This window comes from Vombatus ursinus, unplaced genomic scaffold, assembly GCF_900497805.2.
Source record: "Vombatus ursinus unplaced genomic scaffold, bare-nosed wombat genome assembly UNPS02014942.1, whole genome shotgun sequence".
NCBI lineage: Eukaryota > Metazoa > Chordata > Mammalia > Diprotodontia > Vombatidae > Vombatus > Vombatus ursinus.
In genome coordinates this window covers 5,161,464-5,184,560 of record NW_020954720.1, presented here as the reverse complement: position 1 = coordinate 5,184,560, position 23,097 = coordinate 5,161,464, and the positions used below count along the sequence as shown (strand labels likewise).

At 34.3% G+C, this 23,097-nt stretch overlaps 1 protein-coding gene across 2 annotated transcripts in view; it reads right to left on the bottom strand.

Annotated features, from left to right (window-relative positions):
* Nucleotides 1-23,097, bottom strand: part of MYCBP2 (MYC binding protein 2, E3 ubiquitin protein ligase) — a 269,948-nt gene that overhangs the window by 86,848 nt on the left and 160,003 nt on the right. For both annotated transcript variants that reach the window (XM_027844542.1, XM_027844541.1), the window contains 7 exons: nt 20,173-20,388; nt 17,125-17,180; nt 14,321-14,436; nt 10,441-10,538; nt 9,088-9,204; nt 8,251-8,391; nt 444-518 (listed from right to left, as the gene is read on the bottom strand). In XM_027844542.1, coding sequence (XP_027700343.1) covers nt 444-518; nt 8,251-8,391; nt 9,088-9,204; nt 10,441-10,538; nt 14,321-14,436; nt 17,125-17,180; nt 20,173-20,388 — 819 coding nt within the window. The remainder of the gene's footprint in view (nt 1-443; nt 519-8,250; nt 8,392-9,087; nt 9,205-10,440; nt 10,539-14,320; nt 14,437-17,124; nt 17,181-20,172; nt 20,389-23,097) is intronic.

Below are 23,097 nucleotides of genomic sequence, written 5' to 3'. Positions count from 1 at the left end.
CAAAGAAAGCGTTCTGCTTAACAGGGCAAAACCTAAATCTGAGTTTCTCTTTTTTTTTCCTGACCTGGTATTCAAGTGGAAGAGCAAATGAGCAATGAAAATGATCAAAATGACAATCAATACAAGGAGGTGGAGGAGACATACATATCTGAGAGCTACCAATCATGTAATCAATTCCTGAACATTCAAAACTTGGCTAAAACTACTGAAGTTATACAACTTCATAAAATATAAAATAAAATTTGAATTATTACATTCTTTTGCAAAGGTAGAGCATAAAAGTTTAAAGAAAATGCAAACTATTTTTCTTAACTGTGGTTTTTATATTAAAATGTATTTTCTATCAAAATATTAAGTACAAGCTTCAAAAACTAGATTGTAATGTAAGTTATACATGCTTAAAGCTGGAGATAAAGCATGACTGCACCTGACAGTTAACTCACCTGGGGAAAAAAAGCTTTAGAAGTCCATGAAAAAACGTCCAAATCCCTGACTCCTTGGCTAGCATTAAAGATATTCTGAGCAATAAAGTTTAAGAAAGACATATCAACAAAGAAAGGGAACAGGATATCATCTCCAGAAGATGCTAGACATAGTACAACATTTTCTCCATGCTAGCACTCATACACAAAGAGTATTTTACTAAAGGGGAAGTGCTTTGTCTCTAAATGAAGACACCTGAGTCCAACAATCAATGAAGAGTATTTGTTAAATAAAATATTATGTCAAAAGCTCTCTATAGATGTAGTGTGCCATGCCATTTACAGAAATTAAGAGCCAGACATTACTATATAGCTTAAGTCATTTAGTGCATGAAGAACATATTCAAATTTCTTTACAGAAGAAGCATCTTTTCTAGTGCAAGCCAGATTTGTTTTATGACAGAAAAGTCTGTTATTTTGTAAAAACAAAATAAAACCAATTTGAGTAATTTGTAGATAGTATAAATAATAATATAACCATTATTATGGATAACAACAGAATGTAGCAAATGGGGATTTTGGGACATTATTTAATTGTAAAGATGGGAAAAAAGTGAGAAAAAAGTCAAAGGCAAATAAAGTAAAAACTGAGTCACACCCCTTTTCCCCAAAATAGAAAAATAATTACAAGTGATTTTTTAAAGGTTTTACAGAAAGTCATCACCAAATTAATCAATAAAACTCCAAGAAAAATAGGCAGTTCCTTTTTTTCTTGAAGGATAAGCCTACCTCGAAGGGTAGAAAATAGACCAAGTGTTGAAGCCTCCTTAAAATTATTTACTTTCAACAACTTCATGCTTTTTTTTTAAAAAAAAAGCAACAGTTTCATAAAATTAATCTAGATTAATTAACTTTTAAAATATTTTTTATATCTGGACCATACTTGAACTCTGTATGAATTTGCCCGGAAACACACATATTTTTTCCCCATAAAAAGCAAGTGTATATAACTTCACAGTTTAAATAGGAAATGAAGTTTTTTTAGCAAAAAGATGTAACATACAAAATATGAAAAAAAATCCATCTTTAAACCATTTTCACCCAAAGTTTCAACCAGTAATGACAACTCAAATTCCAAATCAGTTAAAATCATTTAAGTCATTTACAACTAACACGTAATGAGAAACAGAAGATGCAAATAAGCTAGAAAATTAAAAAAAATTTTGGAATGCACTCTTTAAAGACACAGGGCATATAAAATGGCACCAATACATAATTAAATAAGTGGTAAATGGATGCCATTTTAGCTAGAGAAAAGAGGAAAAATTGTGCAATGCAAAGTCATCTGAAATAATACTTAAAAAAACTTTAAGTCTATACTGGTTAACTTCATTTTTGTCCTTATTATGTGTGATAATAATCATAACATATTAATAACTGGTACAATGCATATTTGTTTCTTGGCCTATGCTTTTACTCCCAACATATAACAGTTATTCAGGCATTTCATGCACAAAACAATTTCCAGCAGTTCTCTTGCAAGCAATACTTTTTTTTCGTTATTGTTAAAAACTATTTGTAAAAAGCAGTGCAGATGGAGTTAGCAGGAAAAAAGCAATGTGATGATAGTGTTACATTAACATATAAAGCTTGTACCTCTCTTTTACCTTATTTTTACAAACTCATCCTTTTTATGTTGTACAAAATGTACAAATAACAGTTTAAGATAATACAACATTATACATTTGTGATTATAAACTCGGTGTCAAAACTGTTAATTTAAAAGGTAAAAAAAAGTAAGCAAAAATGAATTTTGCTAATATGAAAATTATTTTAACCTTTGTAATAAAATTGATAGGTATATCTATTCTATATGCATTTACCAAATGAAAATTATTGGAAAAAAGCAGTTTCCAAACTGAAAGACATTTTATAAAGTAATGAAAGAAGCCAAGTGTTAAGGACCTAGAGTTTAAAAATAACAGATTACAGTATTCTTGAATGTTTAATAAAAGAAAGCCTTGGTTTTAGGGATATGGAATATTAATGCAAAGTTTTGACCTTTAAAAAAAACAACCCTGAATTCTTAGTATAACACATTCGCAAATTGTTTTTTAATGCTATGCAACTGATTAAATTGATTGGCAACAGCATTACACATACTCCATACAATGACATAGTTCTCCTTGAAAACCTGTTGTAATAGGACAAAAATCCCTGACAAACAAATAAAATGAACCAAAAGTACATTAGAAATAACATCCAATGATATTATCACTACATAACAATTCATTAATCTACAGACTAAACTACTCCTTGCTCAAGGTAAAACTAAGCCAAACAAACCAATGAAAAAAGGAAGGCCAGAGAAATTTTATTTTAGTGTTTGACTACAGAAATAAAGGCACAACAATGTGCCAAATTTTACATTTATTAAGAATATTCCCAAAGAGCTACATAACCACAGAACTATAAAGATAATCAAATACAATATATATTCACAATCCATAGAATACTTAAACGTTTTAAGCTACATCTTAATCTCAGTCCTTAAAGGATATATAGAAATGTGGTACAGTGAAAAAAGGGCTGAAAGACATGGATTTGAATGCTGACTTTTCTACTTACTACCTGTGTGACCTTGGGAAAAATCAATTTAGCCTCTCTGGGCCTCAGTTTCTTTACATGTAAGAGGAAGTTGGGACAAATGATCTCATAAGGCCCCTACAAATCCAAATCACATGTTAAATAAGTTCCTCCCTTAAAATTTTATCCACCCTTGTGTGCTTTGGAAGTGATCCAAAGTTTTTAAAACTTAAACTGCTCTATGGAAGCATAATCACTTGCAAGTTATACCAGGCTGGAAAAGCGGACTATATGTCTGTTATTTGAGGACCTGCTTAACAAGGTTCACCAGGGTGTGTGGTGGTAAAATTACAAATAGCTTGGAGTACTGAAGAAGGAAAAATGCCTTTTAAGTGATATTTTGAGTGATAAAGTATATATGGGATATTTTAAAAGCCGTGTTTATATTTCCTCTTATTTGTTCATGCTTTTAATGCAATCATTTTTTTTTAAAGGCAGCAATTGCCAGGTATTACTAGGTATCTGAATAAACCAGTTCTCTCCTAAACCGTAACTGATTTTGTGCCAACTACTTTGTCACTGTAATTATCAGACCTGTTATAATCACTCTTGGAAGAGGGCCCCTTATAAAGCAAAGTACAAGGAGAACACAAACCTTTCCTCATTGTTAAGCACACTGCCTGGCACGTTGTGGGTCTTAATAAATGCTAGCTGTCTGACTTAACTCCCACATTTCTTAGAGTACCAAAACATAGAGTAAGTCATAGAATTTGCCTTTTATGCAGGCCCAAAGTGCTAAGAAACCATTTACTCCAAATACACAGAGATAATAAAAAATCCAATTTGTTGCTGTAGGACTTATGACAATGTAGAAATTACTAGAATGTATAATAGTACAATTCTATTGATAATTTTTCTTGTTTCCTACACTGAGGAGTATGGTTCAGTGGAAAGAAAACAAATTAGAAATGGAAAGCCCAAACTGTTTTGACCTCGCCTTTCCCTAGCTATGTGACTTTGGACAATTAAGGGATTATTCATTCTTGCCCTAACTACTTCCTAAGGATGTGGTGAGATGTAAGTGTGAATGTGAAAGTGATTTAAAAACTGTAATTTACAGTGGTGAAATATTGTTATCTTCTACTGTATATCTTAATCTTCTCCAAAACACAAGTATGTATGCACACTGTTTAATGACTTCATTTTTGAGAAAGAAGTCAAACTTCTGAAAATAGGTTTCAAGGTATTCTACTGCTTCCTTGTAGACTTCTTTGGACATTCTATTTCTTTCTAATCCCCTACATTATTATACTGATTTCCCAATAAACCTATAACCCAGCCACTGAGTCCTAGTTAGGCAAATACACAGTGCTCTGATACATGCTCTGTATACAATTTACTCTCTTCTTCAAGCTACCTATAATGCCTGAAATAGCTAACCACCCACACACCACCTTCCACAAACCTATATTTAGGTGAAAAATCAATCTTTTCAAACAATGTCTTCCTTGGTTAATCCATATGAAACCACTACTTCGCATAGTGCTTTGCACATAGTAGATACGTGCTGAATTTAATATCTCATGGCAATCAAGCAACCAACAAGTCTGCAGATATTTATTTTTAGTCACTGTTATATTATATTATATTATACAACTTTTCCATGTGCACACACATGCATGTTTGTGTATATCATTCTTGTCCTTTCAATTCTGGGAAGAAAGAGGTTTCGGAGTATGGTTGCTCAAATATTTGTATATAGTGATAATTAAGTGTATGATAGATTTACCAGTTTGGTTTTGTATTTTAAAAATATTAACTGAATCTCTCATTGAACGAACTGGATAGAGTCAATTCTGAAATCAGAAGAGTAACTAACTTATTAATTCAACACATATATTTAGTTCTAGCTATGTGTAAAGCACTGGGCTGGGTGCTATGAAAGGGTATGTAACACACATTCCTCTCAACAATGAAAGGAGTTAATGATCTGGTAAGGATGACAAGGCATGTTTATTTCATTCTAAAAATATAGTACTGTTAGTTATATGTGTATGTGTATATGTAGTTTAAATTTGAAAAAAAACTATTTTACTGAATTGCAATTTTTCTTTAATTTTTTTCTAAATGTAAACTGCTAATATATCTACTAACAATCTATTAAAAATGGTACAGATTAAATCAGTCAAAAAGTATTTGTTAAGCACTTAATACGGGGCAAGCACTGTGAAATTAGCAAAGTGGGAGAATGGGGCCTAAAGAGTACACAGAAATATATGTAATAAAGGAATTTCATGACAGGTAGAATTAACTGAGATATCAAACCTAGGAAACTTGGCTTCTGTCTAATAGATCAGGTGCACTCTCTCCATGATACTCAACTACTGACTTAATTCCTGTTCCAAACTCCTCCACTCTGCATCTGGCTGGGTCCTTGCCCTTTATTCTATGCACTTCCTTCACAGGATCATTTTTCACCCTTCCTCCATTCTGACCATACTCACAGCTGTTAATCTGCCCACTCTTTTTTTTTCCCCTTTCTTTTTTACATACAATGGAAACCTGGCATACACAGTTAAAACAAGAAGGACAAACACTGAACCAAAATACATCATCATGAAATTTCAGGACTGGATGGTACTTTAGTGACTATTAATCCAAGCAACCAGGTGGCATAACAGATGTAGTACTAGAGTTAGAGTAAGGAGAATCCAAGTTCAAATCCTGCTTCTGATATTTACTTGCTGTGTGATCCTGGTCAAATCACTTAACCTTATTTAGCCACAGTTACCCCTTCTGCAAAGTGGAGACAATAAGAGTACATAACTCAAAGGGTCTGTTATGAGGAGCAAATAAAATAACACATGTAAAATACTTTGCAAACCTCAAAGTGCCATACAAATGCTAGCTATTGCTATTTAACAGATGAGGAAAAAAGGCCCCAGATAAATTTATTGATTACTTAATCCTACAAGTAAAGGATCAGAATTTAGGTTTGTTTGGAGAATCCTAAACTACTACCCTTTCTCCCACATTACTATCATTAAATAGATTCATTGTTAAGAATTTAGGAAAACACACAATCAGAATTTTTATTTTAATATAATTTACTGCAACTTGATTAGCAAAGTATGATTACTATGGTGCCTTTTAAGAAGGGATTCTATTATATTCAGAAAAGACTTTAATGACAGTATCAAGGAAAAGAACCCAAATACTGTAAATTCTCAGTTATACACGGAAATGGAGGAAGAAATACTAAGCATATATATATATATCTACACACACACACATATGTATGTATGAATTTACAAAACAGTTAATCCAAAAATTATTTATGGGGTATTTGGTTTTGGAATGCAGTATGTCATGCCTTTTCCAGTAGATTAATCAAGCTAATTATAGTCTTGCTTATTTTCTTCTCACTAAATTCAAAACTTCTGATTTCAAAAGTGATAAATGGCCCTTCAGAAAATTTTATACTTCTTCAATGTCAGAAGGAAATAACCCACTATGGACGCTTCTTGTGCTTATGCAAGGGCCCTTCCTGTGTAAATGATAATCTAGATATGCCACAGCACTGAGGTTAAGTGAAATGCCTATGGTCAGTGGCAGGCCTTGAACCTAGACCATCTTGCCTCCCAGGCCAGTCCCCTACTAAATACACTATCCTGCTTTTGTAATTTTCAAATTACTGTCCACATTAGCAAATGTGTTTTTTTTTTTCCACAGAGATTTTGTAAGTTTTGTCCTTAATTTAAAGGCAGCTAGGAAACAATGTTTATTTGCTATTAAAACCAATATTCATTTTACTATTAATACTCAAAACCCTGTCATTTAGATTCTAGTTGTCATTAGAATTTTTCCAATAAATCAGCAATAATCATCTTATCCAAAGTTCTAAGGATAACGGAAAAAAAAAAGTTAAAACTGGCTAACATCTTTAAAAAATGTCTACAATGGGTTTTTAAAAAAATAATCACACATCCAAATTTTAATATTCTGTGCCTCTGCCACAGTGAAGCAGGTTTCAAATTTTGAAATCAAATTTTCACCACAATAACCTGGTATTACCCTCAACCGCTCTGCCCTCTATTTCCACAGTTCCTAGTTTTCCTTTCTTTTTCAATTTTAAAGTGTGGGCATACATCAGAGAGTGATAAAAAGAGATGATTTATTAGTGTAAATTTTCTTATTTCTTAATTGTTTTCCATATCAATTCTAATTCTAGTATTAGATTCCTATTAAGAATCTCACCACTAACTTTTAATATAATTTTTTTAGCATAGTCCATACAAACCACATTAGAAACCCTATAACTCAGTAGTCAAACTTAAAAACCTAATGTATTTTAGTTCTATATGTTACTATGAATATTGTACAAATGGTAAGTAGAAAAAAGGATTAATCTGAATCTTATCTAAATGCCCACTTAAAATGGCTTTGTTTAGCATAGATTCACTTTCTTAAACTATATATTAACGTGTAGATCAAGAAAAGTTTGTGCTGGTTTTCATACATAAGTAGTAACCATATTAATGTCCCTCAGTTTTTCACTGAACTGAAATGGTTTTCACTGAATTTATACAAAGGCCACAAGTGTGGTATCCAAGTATCCTGGTATTCAGGTACCCAGGTATCCAGGGAAGGTGATTTTACCAAAGGCTATTTAAATTATTCCAAGGATCTAGGATTTAGGTAAAAAAAAAATGTATCACTGCCTAAAACTAAAGCCAGTCTTGTGTTCTTACTTCCTACAGTAGCAAGGTAATTCATTGTAAGACAATGATACAAATTTACACAAAACACAAAGATGAATTACAAACCACCAACATAAAAAATAAAAATGCGATTTAGTGAGAAAACTTCTCTAGGAAGTATAAATAATTTGCTTTTATAAATTTTAATTTGAAGTTCAGTTCAAATAATGGTACAAATGAAAAAGAAAAAACAAATATTTAATCAGTTTTTCTACCTCCTACTGCAGAATTTAATGGTTCTGATTTTTCCTTTTCTTTTTTCCCTACAGATAAGTGATATGAAGTTTAAATGATCTTAAACTTTCTACATTTCATCATCCTTAGGGAGAAGCTCTCAAGAATTCAAGCATCTTAAAAGTTATTAGTTATCAAGTTAAGTTGTGATTTACCTCAGAACTGTAAAATCGTAGCCTTAATTAAAGAAAGCCTGTAATGGGGACAGAGTGTACCTCTAATATTTTTCAAAGGCACCTTTTACTTACGTCAACAGGGACCAGAAGGCTCTTGCCAAGATGCTGGTTAAAAGAGAGGCACCAGGCTTCAGTGTAACCATTCATGTTAGGCACATACTTCTTTATTGTCTCATCATTCAGTCTCAGCCACACACCATCATCATTGTGGATCTATGGGAAACAAGCAACAAAAACGAGCCATGCCCTCCTGTAACTGCAATGAGAGTAGCAAGGACTTAAAAAAGACTGGAAAGCAGGCAGACAATGACAGACATGGAAATTAAGCAACTAGCTAATGGAAAAAAAAAAGACTGTAAGAATTCATGGCCATGGTGGGGTTGGGGAAGAAGCAACAAAGGATGCCCAAGCATGATGATAATTTTACAATGGAGTTATGAAAATAATTTCTACCAGCTAGTAAAAGCATTAAGATGATAGGTCATTTTAGAATGAGGAATCAGGTCTTTTCCCAAAGATGTTTATAAGCAAGTGTCTCATTGTTTTGCTAAAAAATGTTGTATGGAATTAATAAAATAACCTTGGAATAAAATAAAGCATGACTTGGAAGAAATGCAACATTTCAAAGACTGAAGAAAAACGGCACACCTTTTTAATGATTTCACATTTTAAATTTATGCCAATTATTTCATCTAAATATAGTCTCAGATATTTTCATAATGATAAAGAAAAATTACATTTGTGAGACTGGATAAACAAATATTACCCTCCCAAAGTCCCTAAATTTTTATTTACAATAGCTTTAACTCTATTACTCAAATAGAAAAATAAGAGAACTTTTTTTACGGAAATTATGAGCAATTAAAGTTGAAATCCAAATTCACATCCAAAAATTTCCTTATAAATTACCTCGTCAATAAAAGTGATGGTTCCATTGACTTTTACTATGCCTATCTGTTCACTCTGAAGGGAAGGGTGGCTACGGATACGAAGCCCTGCACTGTCCTTGGCCACAAATTTTCGAACCTAAGAGAAGCAAAGATAGTAAGGGAGGAAGAACTTATAACAGAGCTGTTGCAAGTAAGAAGAAACAAACTCAATGGACGTTGAAAATGCTCCATTGTGGAGAAAATATCTCAAAAACATTTGTTGCTGGTTTCTCATTGTAATCCACACCTAGTTTCTGGTTTGCTTTGGAATCATAAAAAAGTACTTTTTGAAAATATTAGAATATACTCTACTACACCAATAAGATTGGAAAACGATTCACACAAAGTTTGTTATAATTTATCATTTTATTTTCAGCTTTAAATACACATAATAAAGGAAGAAAAAATTTATACCTTACTTCTTTATGTTAGTAGAGGCTAGACCATATAGCTGATATGGCTCCTTAAATATAAGCAAACAGATACAGTTTTTCTATATCTAACATGGAGATATAAGGAAACTCATACGTTTCCTTGAAAACATACTTCTTGAAATTTGTCAGTTTTATAATGATACAAATATGGTACGATATTCTATTGGGTATTACTTAACCTTCAAATAAGAAATAGAGAAACAGAGTAGAAACTACTTTAGACTATGCTGGAAGGCTTAGCACTTAACAAAATTTGGTAGTATTGTTCCTTTGCTCAGAGATCTCCTTGGTTCCTAACTGCTTTCTTGTACAAGTACAAACCCCTTGGCTTGCCACTGAGGCCTCCAAATTTTGGCACTACTTTCTTTTTTACAGTCGTAACCATTCTCTTTACTTTCCAGGCAAACTGGATTAGTCTGTCATTGATACACCCAGTGTGTTTCTTGCCTTTATCACGATGCTTCCTAGACCCAGAAGGTATAACCTCCCCCTTCACACAGCCAACAAACATGAATAGGTTGTAACCTATTCTATAAAACTCAACTCATGAGTTGAGTACCTGCCTAAGACACTTATGCATAATTTCATATTATAGTTATCTGGTATTCACCTATTTTATCTCCCTTTTAGATTGTAAGCTCTATGTGGACAGAGATTACTTGGTATCTAAACCTTTCTCCCAATAGCTAGCAAAGTACTCTGGAAAGAACAGAGGTTTAAGAAATGTTTGCTGAATTACATTAAATAATAACAAAAAGTCCTAATATCTGTAAATTAGGACAGAGTTACTAAAGACTAGGTATTTGTAATTTATGTCCTGCAGCTATTATTTTAAAAGAAGCATTTTCTTTTATAATAGCTATGAAGTCATTCTGATTCTTATTTAACTCTATTCTAACCTTATTTGGCTGAGGTTCAGCCTTCGGTCTGATCAACTGAGTTCCAGGTGGGATCATTCCTTTTGGTGGATCTTTCACTTTCACTTCTAAGCCTGCATCTTTAACAAAAAGAAACAATAACAACAAAAATTGTAACATTAAAGAAAAATATATTAAAATGCATTTTGAATATTTGATAGATAATGATGTACAATGAACAAATATTACAGATCTACACACAATGGTTGATATCTATACTGTGTTTCTGCATCTGATTCGGCAAGAGAATGATAAAGAGATAGAAAATGACATCAATGGTACTTTGAAAATGTTATTCACTGAAAAATTTCTATTACTACGATATAAAATAAAATGACAATAATAAAATGTTGAATTAAAAACTTATTTCATAGACTCACAGAATAAGAAAGTTGGAAGGGACACTATATTGTCTAGCCTGTACCTAAGAGTCCCTTTGACAACATCACTGACAAGTGGAAATGTTGCCTCTGTTTGAAAGCATTCAGTGGGGTCTGGATATGCTGGAGTTTGCTGATATCCTTTATCAAATGTGGCACCCAGAATACAGTACCCAAGATAAGATATGATCAGGAGAGTTTACAAGTTAACTATCACCTCCCTTGTCTGGGCTATCAGTCAATCAACAGGAATTTTTAGTAAGTGTCTACTATGTGTGAGGTAGTGTTACATGCTGTGGATACAAAGAAAAATGAAACAGATTCTGTACTCTAGTTTACATTCTATCAGAGAAAACAATATATATACATACAGATACAAAGTAGATATAAAGAAAATACGAGGTAATTTTGGTGGTGAGATACTAGCAACTAAAAGGAAGATCAGGAAAAGCCTCATCAAGGAGATGACATTTAAGCTGACTTCTATTAAGTGGTTCTAAAAGGTGAAGGTGAAGAGGGAATGCATTCCAGGCATAGGGTACAGACTGTGTTAAGCATTGAGGTAAGGGCTGGGACGTCTTTCTATGGGAAGTGTGTAAAGAAAAGCAAGAAAGCTAGTTTGTCCAGATTGTGGAGTGCATGAACGGGAGTGATGTGTGGTAAGCCTAGAAAGGTAGGCTGAAGCTAGGATGTGAAAGCCTTCCATTGACCAAGAGTGGAGTTTGTATTTTACCCCAAAGATAATGGGGAGATCTCTTGAGTTTACTGAGCAAAGTTGTAACTAAATTATATCTGTGCTTTAGTCACTTGCTTTGGTAGTGGTGTGGAGTATGGATTGGAGAGGGGAGAGATTTAAAGCAGGGAGACTAATTAGGAGGACACTTCAATGGCCCAGGTAAAAAGTGATAAAGATCTGAACAAGGGTGGGTCATATGGAGTGAGAGAAGGTAACATATTCAAGAGACGTTGCAAAGGTAGAATGCACAAGATACAACGACTAACTGGATATGTGGCGTGAGGGACAGTGAAGAGCCAAAGATTACTTCAAGATTGTGAACCTGGGTAACTATAAGGATAATGGTAACCTCTACAGGAATAAGAAGCAATGAAAGAAGGATGGGTTTCGTGCAAAGAATAATGAATTTTTTTTGGGGGGGGTGAGGCAATTGAGGTTAAGTGACTTGCCCACAGTCACACAGCTAGTGAGTGTTATGTGTCTGAGGCCAAATCTGAACTCAGGTCCTCCTGAATCCAGGGCCAGTGCTCTATCCTCTGTGCCACAAAGCTGCCCTAAGAATAATGAATTTTGTTCTTATTTAGTTTGAGATGCCTACAGAACATCCAATTCAAAATGTGCAAAAGGCAGTTGATGTGGGACTAGAGTTCACATGAGAGACTAGAACTGGATTTCTATATTTGGGAGTCATCTGTAGAAATGCTAATTGAATCCAGGGGAGTTGATGAGGTCACCAACAGGGAGGGTATAAAAGGAAATCAGAAGATGGCTTGAGACAGAACCATGGAGTACATCCACAATTAGAGGGAGACATATGGATGATGATCCAACAAAGGAAGACTGACAGTCAGGTGGGTTTCAGAGCAGCAACAGTATCTAGGACAGAGATGGTGGTCAACAATGTCAAATACTGCAAAGAGATTAAGAAAGATGAGCAGTGAGAAAAGGCCAATAGATTTAGCAATAAAGAGATACCTGGTAACAATGGAAGGAGCCATTTCAGTTTAGTGATGAGGCTGGAGTGCACACTGTATGAATCTTCTAAGTGAGTGAAAAGATGAGAGGAAGTGGAGGGGATGTATAGATAAGCTGTTTCTAAGAGTTTCACTGTGAAAGAGAGGAGAGATGATGCATAAAAGAGCACTTATGAAATGCTCTACTATGGCCAAACCTGTGATAAGCACTGGGGACACAAATAGAAAAATCAAGACAACTTTTGAACTCAAGGAGCTCACATCATAACTGGGGGAGTCAACACGTAAAAGAAAGTTGAGCTGCAAGGCAGATGACAGGTTAGACAGTCATAGGGTCAAGAGACAGCAAAGCACAGAGGCAGGAAAATGGTAAGTTTTGGAGGATCTGAAGAGGGAGTAGCATGCACAGAAAGATCTGGTGGCCTTCTGTCTCACACCAAAGAATGGAATTGGTGACTCCCAATCATTTTAAAGTTATTTTAGATGGATTTGATATTACTATAAGCTGTAATTAGTTCTCTATATGGTACATCAAATTGCCTTTTAAATTCACATTGACAGACATTCCCTAATTGATAAATAGTCAAAGGATATAAATAGGCAGCTTTCAAGAGAAGAAATCAAAGCTATCAATTGTCATGTAAAAAACACTCCAAATCACTACTCATTAGAGAAATTCAAATTAAAACAACTCTGAGGTACTATCTCCTAGCTATCAGATTGGCTAACATGATAAAGTAAATAACAAATGCTAGAGGAGATGTGGAGAAATTGAGACACTAATACATTGCTGGTAAAGTTGTGAACTTGATTCAATTATTCTGAGAACAATTCAGAATACACCCAAAGAGCTATAAAACGTCCATACTCTTTGACCCAGCAATATAATATTAGGTCTATACTGCAAGGAGACCAAGAGAAAGCAAAAAGGACCTATTTATATGAAAAAATATTTATAAAAGATATTTTTCTGGTGGCAAAGAATCAGAAATTGAAAGGATACTCATCAACTGAACAAGTTGTGGTATATGATTGTGACAGAATACTATTGTGCTATAAAAAATGATGAACAGAATGATTTCAGAAAAACCTAGGAAGACTTCTATGAATTCATACAAAGTGAAGTGAGCTGAACTAAGAAAACGTTGTACACAGTAACAGCAATATTTAAAGATGATCAATTGTGAAAAACTTAGCTATTCGGATCAAGACAATGATCCAAGACAATTCCAAAAGGACTCATGATAAAAAATGCTATCCATCTCCAGAGAAAGAAGTGATGAACACTGAGTGTAGACTGAAGCATACCTTTTTCACTTTATCATGTTTTGTGTGTGTGTGTGTTTCTTTTTCTACAAGGCTAATATGGAAATATGTTTTGCAAGAACTTCACATGTATAATTGGTATCATATAGCTTTCCTTCTCAGGTGGTGGGGGAGGGGCTGTGGGGAGGGAGAGAATTTGGAACTCAAAATCTTAAAAAAAAAGAATGTTAAAATTTTTGAAAAATGTAATTGGTAAATATTTAATGAAGTGAATAAAAATATTTAAAGTAAATTTACTTTGAAAAAACGAACTATTCAGAGTTTTCTTCATTCCACTACTGGCTATTTGTGCTTATGCACTAAATATACAGCATAATGCCTAAAGCAATATCTTTTCAAAATCTGTATATGTATAAAATCATTATATACCCTTACCCTGACTTGAAGTTACATGACACACTCAAAATAGTCTCCCCACTTAGAAAAAAGAAGGGGGGGGCAAATACCTATTTCAATACTGTCAATAGTAACATGGATAGTATAGAGTCCAATGGCCCCTGGAGTCCAGTTTGCACAGTAAGTGCCATCATTGTTGACTCTGATCAACATATTTTCACTTGGTCTGAAAAGAAACAAAAGAAACAATGTAATATCTAACTTAATTAATATCTTACTAATTAACAGTTAATATATCACATATATAGTTTGGCAAATATTTAGAATGCCCCTTTTGGCTCATGTTTATAAATTCAGCTAGCCTTCAATTTAGTCTTCCTGCTTCCAGTGCTGCCTTTATTTCCAATTCATCTTCTTAACATCAACTAAAATAATCTCTTCTCACTTCTTACAATTTAACTGCATATTGGGTACATTAGCCACAAATGGTAGATTGTCCCTATCTCATACTACTAGTTATGTAACCACCTGAAGTTGTAATATCCTATTTACCTTTTGTGTATTTAAAAATTAGTCCTTCAATCCATTATGATTTGGGAGGATTTTAAGATATTAAAAAAACTTTTTGAACCACTATAATACACCTCCTCAATTTCCAATCACTTTTCAAACCACTGTATTGTGAATCTCAAATCCACCAGTCAATGATTCTATTCTCTTCAAGGTTACTAATGATCTCTTAATAGCTAAATCTTCTGGTCTTTTCACATCCCTAATCGTCTTGACCTCTCTGCTGGTTTTGATAGAGACGATCATCCTTACCACCTATGTATTTCTCCTTTGTTTTCCCCTCACCTTCTCTGATACTGCTCTCTTCTAGTTTTCTTTTCCTACCTGTCTGATACTAAGTCTTCTTTACTGGATCATCATCTGTAATCTGCTCCTTGACCATAGTCATACCTCAAAGTTCTATCATGAGTCTTCATCTCTTTTCTCTCTATAACCTCTCTCAGCATTTTAAACTCAACATGATCAAAATGGAACTTCATCTGTTTCTCTCTAAGCCTACTTCTCTTCTAAACTTCTCTATTTCTGTTGAAGATGATCATTGTTCTGATCATTCAGGTTCACACCAGTCATCCTTAGTTTTTCTCTTTTATCACTGCTAGTATTCAATCAGTTGCCAAATCTCATTGATTATACATCCATACCCTTCTGTCAACACACAAAATTTCCCACAGATTCTCATTATCTTTCACCTAGAATATTAAAGTAGACTCTAAATTGGTTTTCCTGCTTCAGTCTCTCTCCTCTCTAATATACCTTCTACATGAATACCAAAATAATCTTTCTAGAGCATGTTTAACTGCCCATGACACAGCTGTGCTCAGAAATCTTGAGCAGATCTCTATTAACTCTAGAATTAAACACAAACTTCTTCCACAAGGCATTTAACAGCCTCCATATTATGGCTCAAATTTACCTTACCAGAGATATTTCATAATATGCCCCTTCCCATACGTTCCAGCCATACTTAACTACCTTTTTTCCAAAATCAGCATTATCTTTCTCATTCATATGTTGTAACCAAAACCTGGAATGCACTCCTTCCTCATCTTGACCTCTTAGAATCTCTACTTTCTTTTAAGACTAAGATCAGGTACCATACTTCTTATGCAATGCCCTTCATGATCTTTTGCATTTCATCCTTAACGCCTTCTCTCGTGCTCAAATACTCTCTCTTTCTCTCTCTCTCTCTCTCTCTTTTTTTTTTTTTGCTTTTTTGATGAGGCAGTTGGGGTCAAGTGACTTGCTCTGGGTCACAGAGCTAGTAAGTGTCAGTGTCTGAGGCCAGATTTGAACTTAGGTCCTCCTGACTCCAAGGCTGGAGCTCTATTCACTGCATCACCTAGCTACCCTCAAATATTTTTGTACTTACTTAATTTGAACATGTTTTATCCCTAGTAGAAACCAAGTTGCTTAAGAAGAGTTGCCTTTTTATCTTTATATCTGCAGAGCCTAGCACAGTGTTTGTTCATAGTATATGCTTAATAAATACTTGCTGAATTCAACTTAAAGTCACTAAAACACATATCTGCAACAGGAAGGGAACAAATTTAGACAACTTAGAATACATTTACGGTCATTGAAAACAAAATGCAGATATAAAGTTTTTCATGTTTTTCACATGATCAAAGCAGAACTTTGTTATGATTATTATTATTTTTTGATGAGACATAATGTCTATAGGTGGAACGATATGCACATAGGAAGGTATCTTACTACACAGGAGGGTTTTGGCTTTATTATGGAAGTTTCACAAATGCATATCCTGAATCTGATTGCTTCTACACTTATAGACAATATTCCCCTAACCTAACTGCTGTCCTTTAAGTCTAGATTAGGGACTAAAAAAGTTGCTTCTTCCATCTTTATGTCATAACCGTCCACTGGGAATGACAATTGGACTATCCCTTAGGACAATTCAAACCCCACATCATCTATCTCTTTCCTTGGTTATCAATTAACTATGGTAATGTAATGATAATATTAAGTATCAATTTTATCTAGGATATGTTACTATTCTCTTTTTCTTACTAGGTCACTTCTCCAGGAGCAAAATGCACCTAAATATTGCATTTTGATTGTCTCAAACACCACTTTAGCACTCACTCGTGGCTCTCCTCCCTTTCTTCCTATGCCTTAAAATTAGCTATCTTCACTTTTAACATAGTTGATGCCATATAGGTTCAACTGTAAGCTCCTAGAGGCTGGGATTCTTATATCTCTTTCCTTTATCCTCCAGAGCATCCAGCACAGTGTCTTATATTTGTATTTTCAAAAAGGAATTTGTTAACAGAAATTAAACTAATTGGTGAAGTTGGGAAAATATTTTTGATCATGCTAGCCTTACCTTTTAGGTGTTGGTGAAGCAAAACGCAACTCTTCAAAAGAATAGTTTTCATAAACCTATAAAAACATAAAAAAAAAACCCTTTTAAAATCATTACAAATTTCCCTTAATAATTATCATCTTTCAAGGACCAGTACAATTCCCATGGGAAACATTCTCCTACCTCTTCTGTCATGAAATATTTCTTTTCTTTTTGTCTGAAGTTCTAATTATCTAACAGTCAATTCTCTTATAAGTCACTCAAGTAACAGCTTGAACACTCACTTGATTCATCAGACTTGCCTGAATGATCTTTATTTAGGATAAAAATCAAATCACACAATGAAGATTTTCAAAACAATGTCACAGGTTCTGGGATAACTCCAAATTCCAAAAATACTATGAGTGATGGAAACATCATTGGAATAAGAAATAGCTACAGACTTCTGGGTGAACAGGTTATGAGGATGATGAATTTTTTCAGCCATGTTAATTTGTAACAAACAAAAGGTTCTGATACTTTTGTTTAATAAAACAAACAAGCAAACCTGTCAAATTACTTCATAGTCCCACTTCATATGGAACAAACAAAAGAACTTGAAAACTTGGGGCTAAGTCACTGGGCAAATGTCACAAATAACCAATGAGAACTGTATATTCCTTAAAATTTTTTTTTCTGAAAATCTATACAAATGTGACACTACCATCATAAAAAAAATACTTTGTCTTCATCCTGTACTCCTAATAACAGTAGTATAATCTTTTTTTTCCTTCCTTGTTATTTTAGTATTTTGTTTAAATACATCCAAATATCTGTAACACAGACAATATTTCCATTCCCTAAAAGGCAGTTATCATGAGCTACTATAGTCAAAAAATTCATTAGCTGGATTCTAACTTTCTAGTAATGTTGAATCTCTCCGAATTTGACTAGGCTGGGCTTCAGATGACAATCTGTCCATATATGAGGCATTTCCAGCTGTATAGGGGCTGTCAGAATTTGTACACTCAAGGCACAGTATTTAAAAACCTAGGATCATCTCCCCACCATGATATGAAATAGAATAGGACCTCTGTAGAGGACATATAATCTTGTAGAAGATTAAAATTATATCAGACAATTGCCAAGAATTTTTTAAGTGCTAACTATGTGTGAAGTTCTGTGAATAAAAAGGCAAAAATGAATCCCTACCTAAAAGGAGCTTTCCTTTTAACAGGGAAGACCATTGCACATATATATATATAAATCTCTTAAGTATTTACAGACTATATACAAAATGTTACTAAGTAGTTTTGGGAGGTAAGGCACTAGCCAAGGGCAGGGGAAAGGGTGAAAGGCTTCATATAGAAAGTAGTACACGAGTTGGGTTTTGAAGGAAACCAGTGATTCCAAGAGATAGAGCTGAGGAGATGGTACATTTCATGGAGATGGAGGATGGGCTTTGTGTGTGAGGAACAGCAATAGGGCCAGGATGGCTGATTGTGAGGAGAAAAATGTGTAATAAGACTGGAAAGGTAGGGCTAGTTTGTGACGAGTTACAGAGGAGTTTTTATTCTATTCTAGAGTAAAAAGGAAGCCACTACAGTTTAATGAATAGTGGAATGACATGCTCAGATGGGGAGACAGGTTAAGTTTGAAGGCAGCAGTGGCAGAACTAGACAGGCAGAAATAGAAGACAAGAGAGAAGAGGAATGATAATGGAGATAATCTGTCGGGGAAAATGCAAAAGGATAAGGGATTGAAGAGAAAAGGGTGTGAGGAAATATTTAATAAGAACTTACTATGTGTTAGGCACTGTGTTATATTAACTTATCCTCACGACAACCCTGTGAGGTAGATAACAATGTAAGACAGAGAGATTAGACTTGGCAAGAAGGTCCACCTCTTTATCAGACTGGAGTAAATTAGGAAACAGTGGGGAATGATGTCATAGGTTGTGAAATGAGGATAGGGAAAAAAAAGAAACTCCTGGCAAATAGCAATGTTGCTTGGTCTTCAGCAGAAAGGGTTTCATGGGAGGCACTGAGGGGAAAAGTATCATGGGAGGTGCTGAGAAGAAAAGGTTTGGAAGAGTCTTTGGGGAGAGTAGAATACAGAACCAATTAGGGAGGAGTAAAACGATTGCATTGCTATAGCAAGGGCCCAGTTGAGATTAAATAATTTAAATTTGTAGCAGATCTAGTCAACAGAGATGACCTCTCCAGCTCTGCTCAGTAGCATGAAGTGATAGGAGGCAAATGCTTGGCATAATCTAGGACTTTGGTCTTGTAAATCACAGTGAGGGTGAAAAATAGGTTTAGAAGAAGTAAGGGATAGGGAAAGATGGCGTAACAGGGGACTGTGATTGGATGAAGGAGTTTCAGATTTCTTGATCACGGAAGTGGAACACTTGTGAGTGATGGTAAAATCTAGGATGTAACCATACCTCTATGCAGTTGAGATGGAGTGGAGGAGAAGGTCATGCGAGCTCAGTGGATTGAGGAACTTGAAGGTAAGGGTATTTGAAGAAATAGTATTACGTACATTGACATCTCCTTTGAGGGCAGGAGGCAAAGTGGAGAGGGAGAGTACAAATCAAGCAATGAACTCATCGAGAAAGGAGGGAAAATATTCTGGAGTTTGATAAACTAGTCACTAGCATTTGGAATAGCTGATGAATTTGGATAGGCTGAACCTCAAAGAAGTTATCAGAGTGATAATGGTATAGGAAGGGTCTAGAAGTGGCAATGGAGAGCAAGGAGTGTTCCAATTCTCCCTCTGAGACTAATGACAGAAGGTGCTAGAAAGGATGGACAAGGATTTTGTCATTCAAGGAGATACAGGTATAGCAAGAGGCAAAACGTGGAAGGAACATGAAGGAAAGAGTTCTAAAATGAATGGAAACTTGTTAATTTCAGAGATCCCTGGCAGATAGGGTAGAAGAGGAGGGTAGGGTTAAAGTGGTTGTGTATGACAAAGTAGTATTGGGGGTTAGGGAAGGAAGACTGTTCTTAGGTAGCCATGGATTCAACATCATAGAAATGAGACGAGAAAAAGGGGGTGGGAGTTTGTCAAATTAAAATCAATTACCTTCATCATAGTAATGGCAATATAACGAGCTTCCTTTACAATCATTGGTTCATACGAAGCATCAAGTTTTGGTGATGCAAGTCCCCCAAAAGTCATATCAGGGCTCATGGAAGTAGCTGGTGCGGAAGGACTGCCTGGAATCCTTTGAAGCTTCTTCACTTGTTCTTGTTGCAAAGATGTTTTTTTCTGAGAAACAGGAACAGCCTTCACTTCCACCTACCGCAATAAAGTATAATTAATCTCATAAATAAAAATGTGAAATGGCTATTCTGCAATCATATATGAAGTAACAAAGTATATAGCAATCTTGCAATAACAGGACCTATAATACAACTAACGCATCTTAGACCCCTTCCAAGAGAAATCAGTCACAAGAACTATCAGTTATTATTTCACCTATAACATGGTTCTACTACTTGAACCATGAGTGTGGTCAAATACTGAGATTCCCACATACTTAGAAAAATTAATTGATCATTTAATGTGATATATAAAGCCAAAATCAAATAAAGGCAAGTAATTTATAATAAATACTAAGGAAAAACATTGAGTATCATATGAACAAAAGGATGTGTTATGGTGGAAAGAGCACTGGATTTGGAATCTGAAGACCTGAGTTTGAGGCCTACCATGGTCATTTACATGGTTGAGATCCTTAGACCTTGAGAAAGTCACCAATTTCTCTGAACTTCAGTTTTCCAATCTTTATGATACAGATAATATCCCACAAAGTTGTTTTGAGGAAAGTGTTCTGTATATTTCCAGTGTTATCTAATTGTGAGAGATCTATAAAATGTAGGAGTTGAACATGATAATGTCTTTAAAATCTGTTGTTTTTTTCCCCCTGAACTTAAATGTGAAATAAAATGAGCAATTTCCTAAATGTAGAACAGAAAAAGAGGATTGTGCATGTGACCAAGAATCTTTCTCTATATGGAACTTGCTTTTTCTTTTATGTATGTGATCAATTCAACATTTAATTTTCAAAGCTGTCCTGCTAGTCTGTATGTTTTTCTGGACTACTTTTTGTTTTCTTCTGTGCATTTGTTGAATGGGGGGGTAGACCAGCAAATTGGCTATTGCCATAAGGAATGAAATGATTCTATTCCTCAAGGGGTCAGAGGGAATACTCAGTGATATATGACTCCTGGAAGGAAAACAAATGACTAATGGTTTGTGGAGAAACAGAGAAAATTTCATTTTGCAAAGAAATATATTTATGTACACCGAACTTCCAGAAATCATATATACTTTATTTATGCTTAAAGATGCAGTGTTTCTTAAAGTTTTATTTTGTATAGTAAATAAAAATTCTTCCATTGTACAAAGTTTGTACAAAAGAAGAGATTCTTATAGTAATGAAACTTTTAACGTGTTTACTCATATCTGAACAGTGGAATACTTCAATGGAGACTTTTTGCATTCTCATGATTAATTCCTATAACTAACTTCAAATTCAGAGTTTGTTACTATTTTCATACATCATTATAAAGTGAGCATTTTGCTTATGGTAAGTGACAGTTCACTCTTTTCCACAAATAATGGCCATTGGCAGTTCATATCTAAAAACAGTATAATGTTACTTGCCAAGTACATGAAACACATCTAAAGGCTCAAATGACCCAAATTGAGCTTATAAATAATGTTACTTCATTTTACTGAAATTTTTCTTTTATAACTGCCAGCAATGATATTCATTAATGAAAAGTCTTGTGGATTTACAATTTTTTAGTAAGTTGTCTTAGGGTTTCTTCTTTAGAAAGTAGCATTTTAGTTTTCCACAAATTAGTGACTTGCAACTACCAAGAGCTTTGATTATTAGTTATATCATTTTGGATGGTTTGAAGCCTATGTTTAGCGCTATTTTGTTTATAAGTTGAGTATTTCCTCATGTCATGAGTGTTAGTTCTTTTAAACCTGTTCATATTGATCCTTTAATTTGTTAGCTTTAAAATTATCTTCAGTTTTATGTTAACAGTATTCCAGACATGATAAAATTAATGTTTTTGTAAAGATGTCTAATCCTATCAAAATGCAATTTATAATTAAATCTATGTCATCTTAGGAAAAAATGCCTTATTGATCTTTCTTCTCCTCTTCTCTTCTCCCTACCTCCCTCTCCTTCTCTCTCTTTGAGACCCTACTGCTATTCCTCTTCTTATTACCACCCCCATATCCAATTTAAAAATAAAACCTGTGAAAGATATAATTATTCAAAAAGAATTCTGACATTTGCTAAGCCCAAAAACTTATGTTTCATTTTGTGCCTTGAATCCATCACCCTTCTTGTCCAGATTTGTCATCAGTCCTCTGGAACTGTGATTGGTCGGTAAACTGATCAGGATTTTTAAGTCTTTTGAAGTTCTTTTCCTTTATAATTTAGTTGTTATTGTATAATTTTTTGCCTGGATCTATGAATAAACTCATATACATTTTCTCAGGTTTCTCTGCAACTATTCCTTTTCTCAATTTTTATGGTAAAATGATATTCTATTCTATTAATATGACATAATTTATTTGCACTCCCCAATTAATGGATACTCAGTTTCCATTTCTTTACTATGACAAAAAGATGCTATAAACATTTGTGTACATACAAGTCCTTCTTGATTATTTCCATGTGATGCTACCTCAACTGTGGACATATTCTTAAGTCTCCTTCCACTGGAATTACCCGACTTTGCTCTAAGTCCACTGAAAAATGAGTTTTTGCCTTAGCTTGCCAGGAAACACATCACTTCACATGCTCCCCCCAATTCCCTTCCTATATAGCTCCTTTTTATACGTAGTCTTCCCTCCAAAGAAGTAACCTCTGTCTTCACTTATTTGTATTTATAACCCTAGTGCTTAGCTCAGTGCCTGAAACAAAGGAAGCAGTTGATGAATGCTAATCATATATTAATTCATTTTCTTCTTTCTTTGATC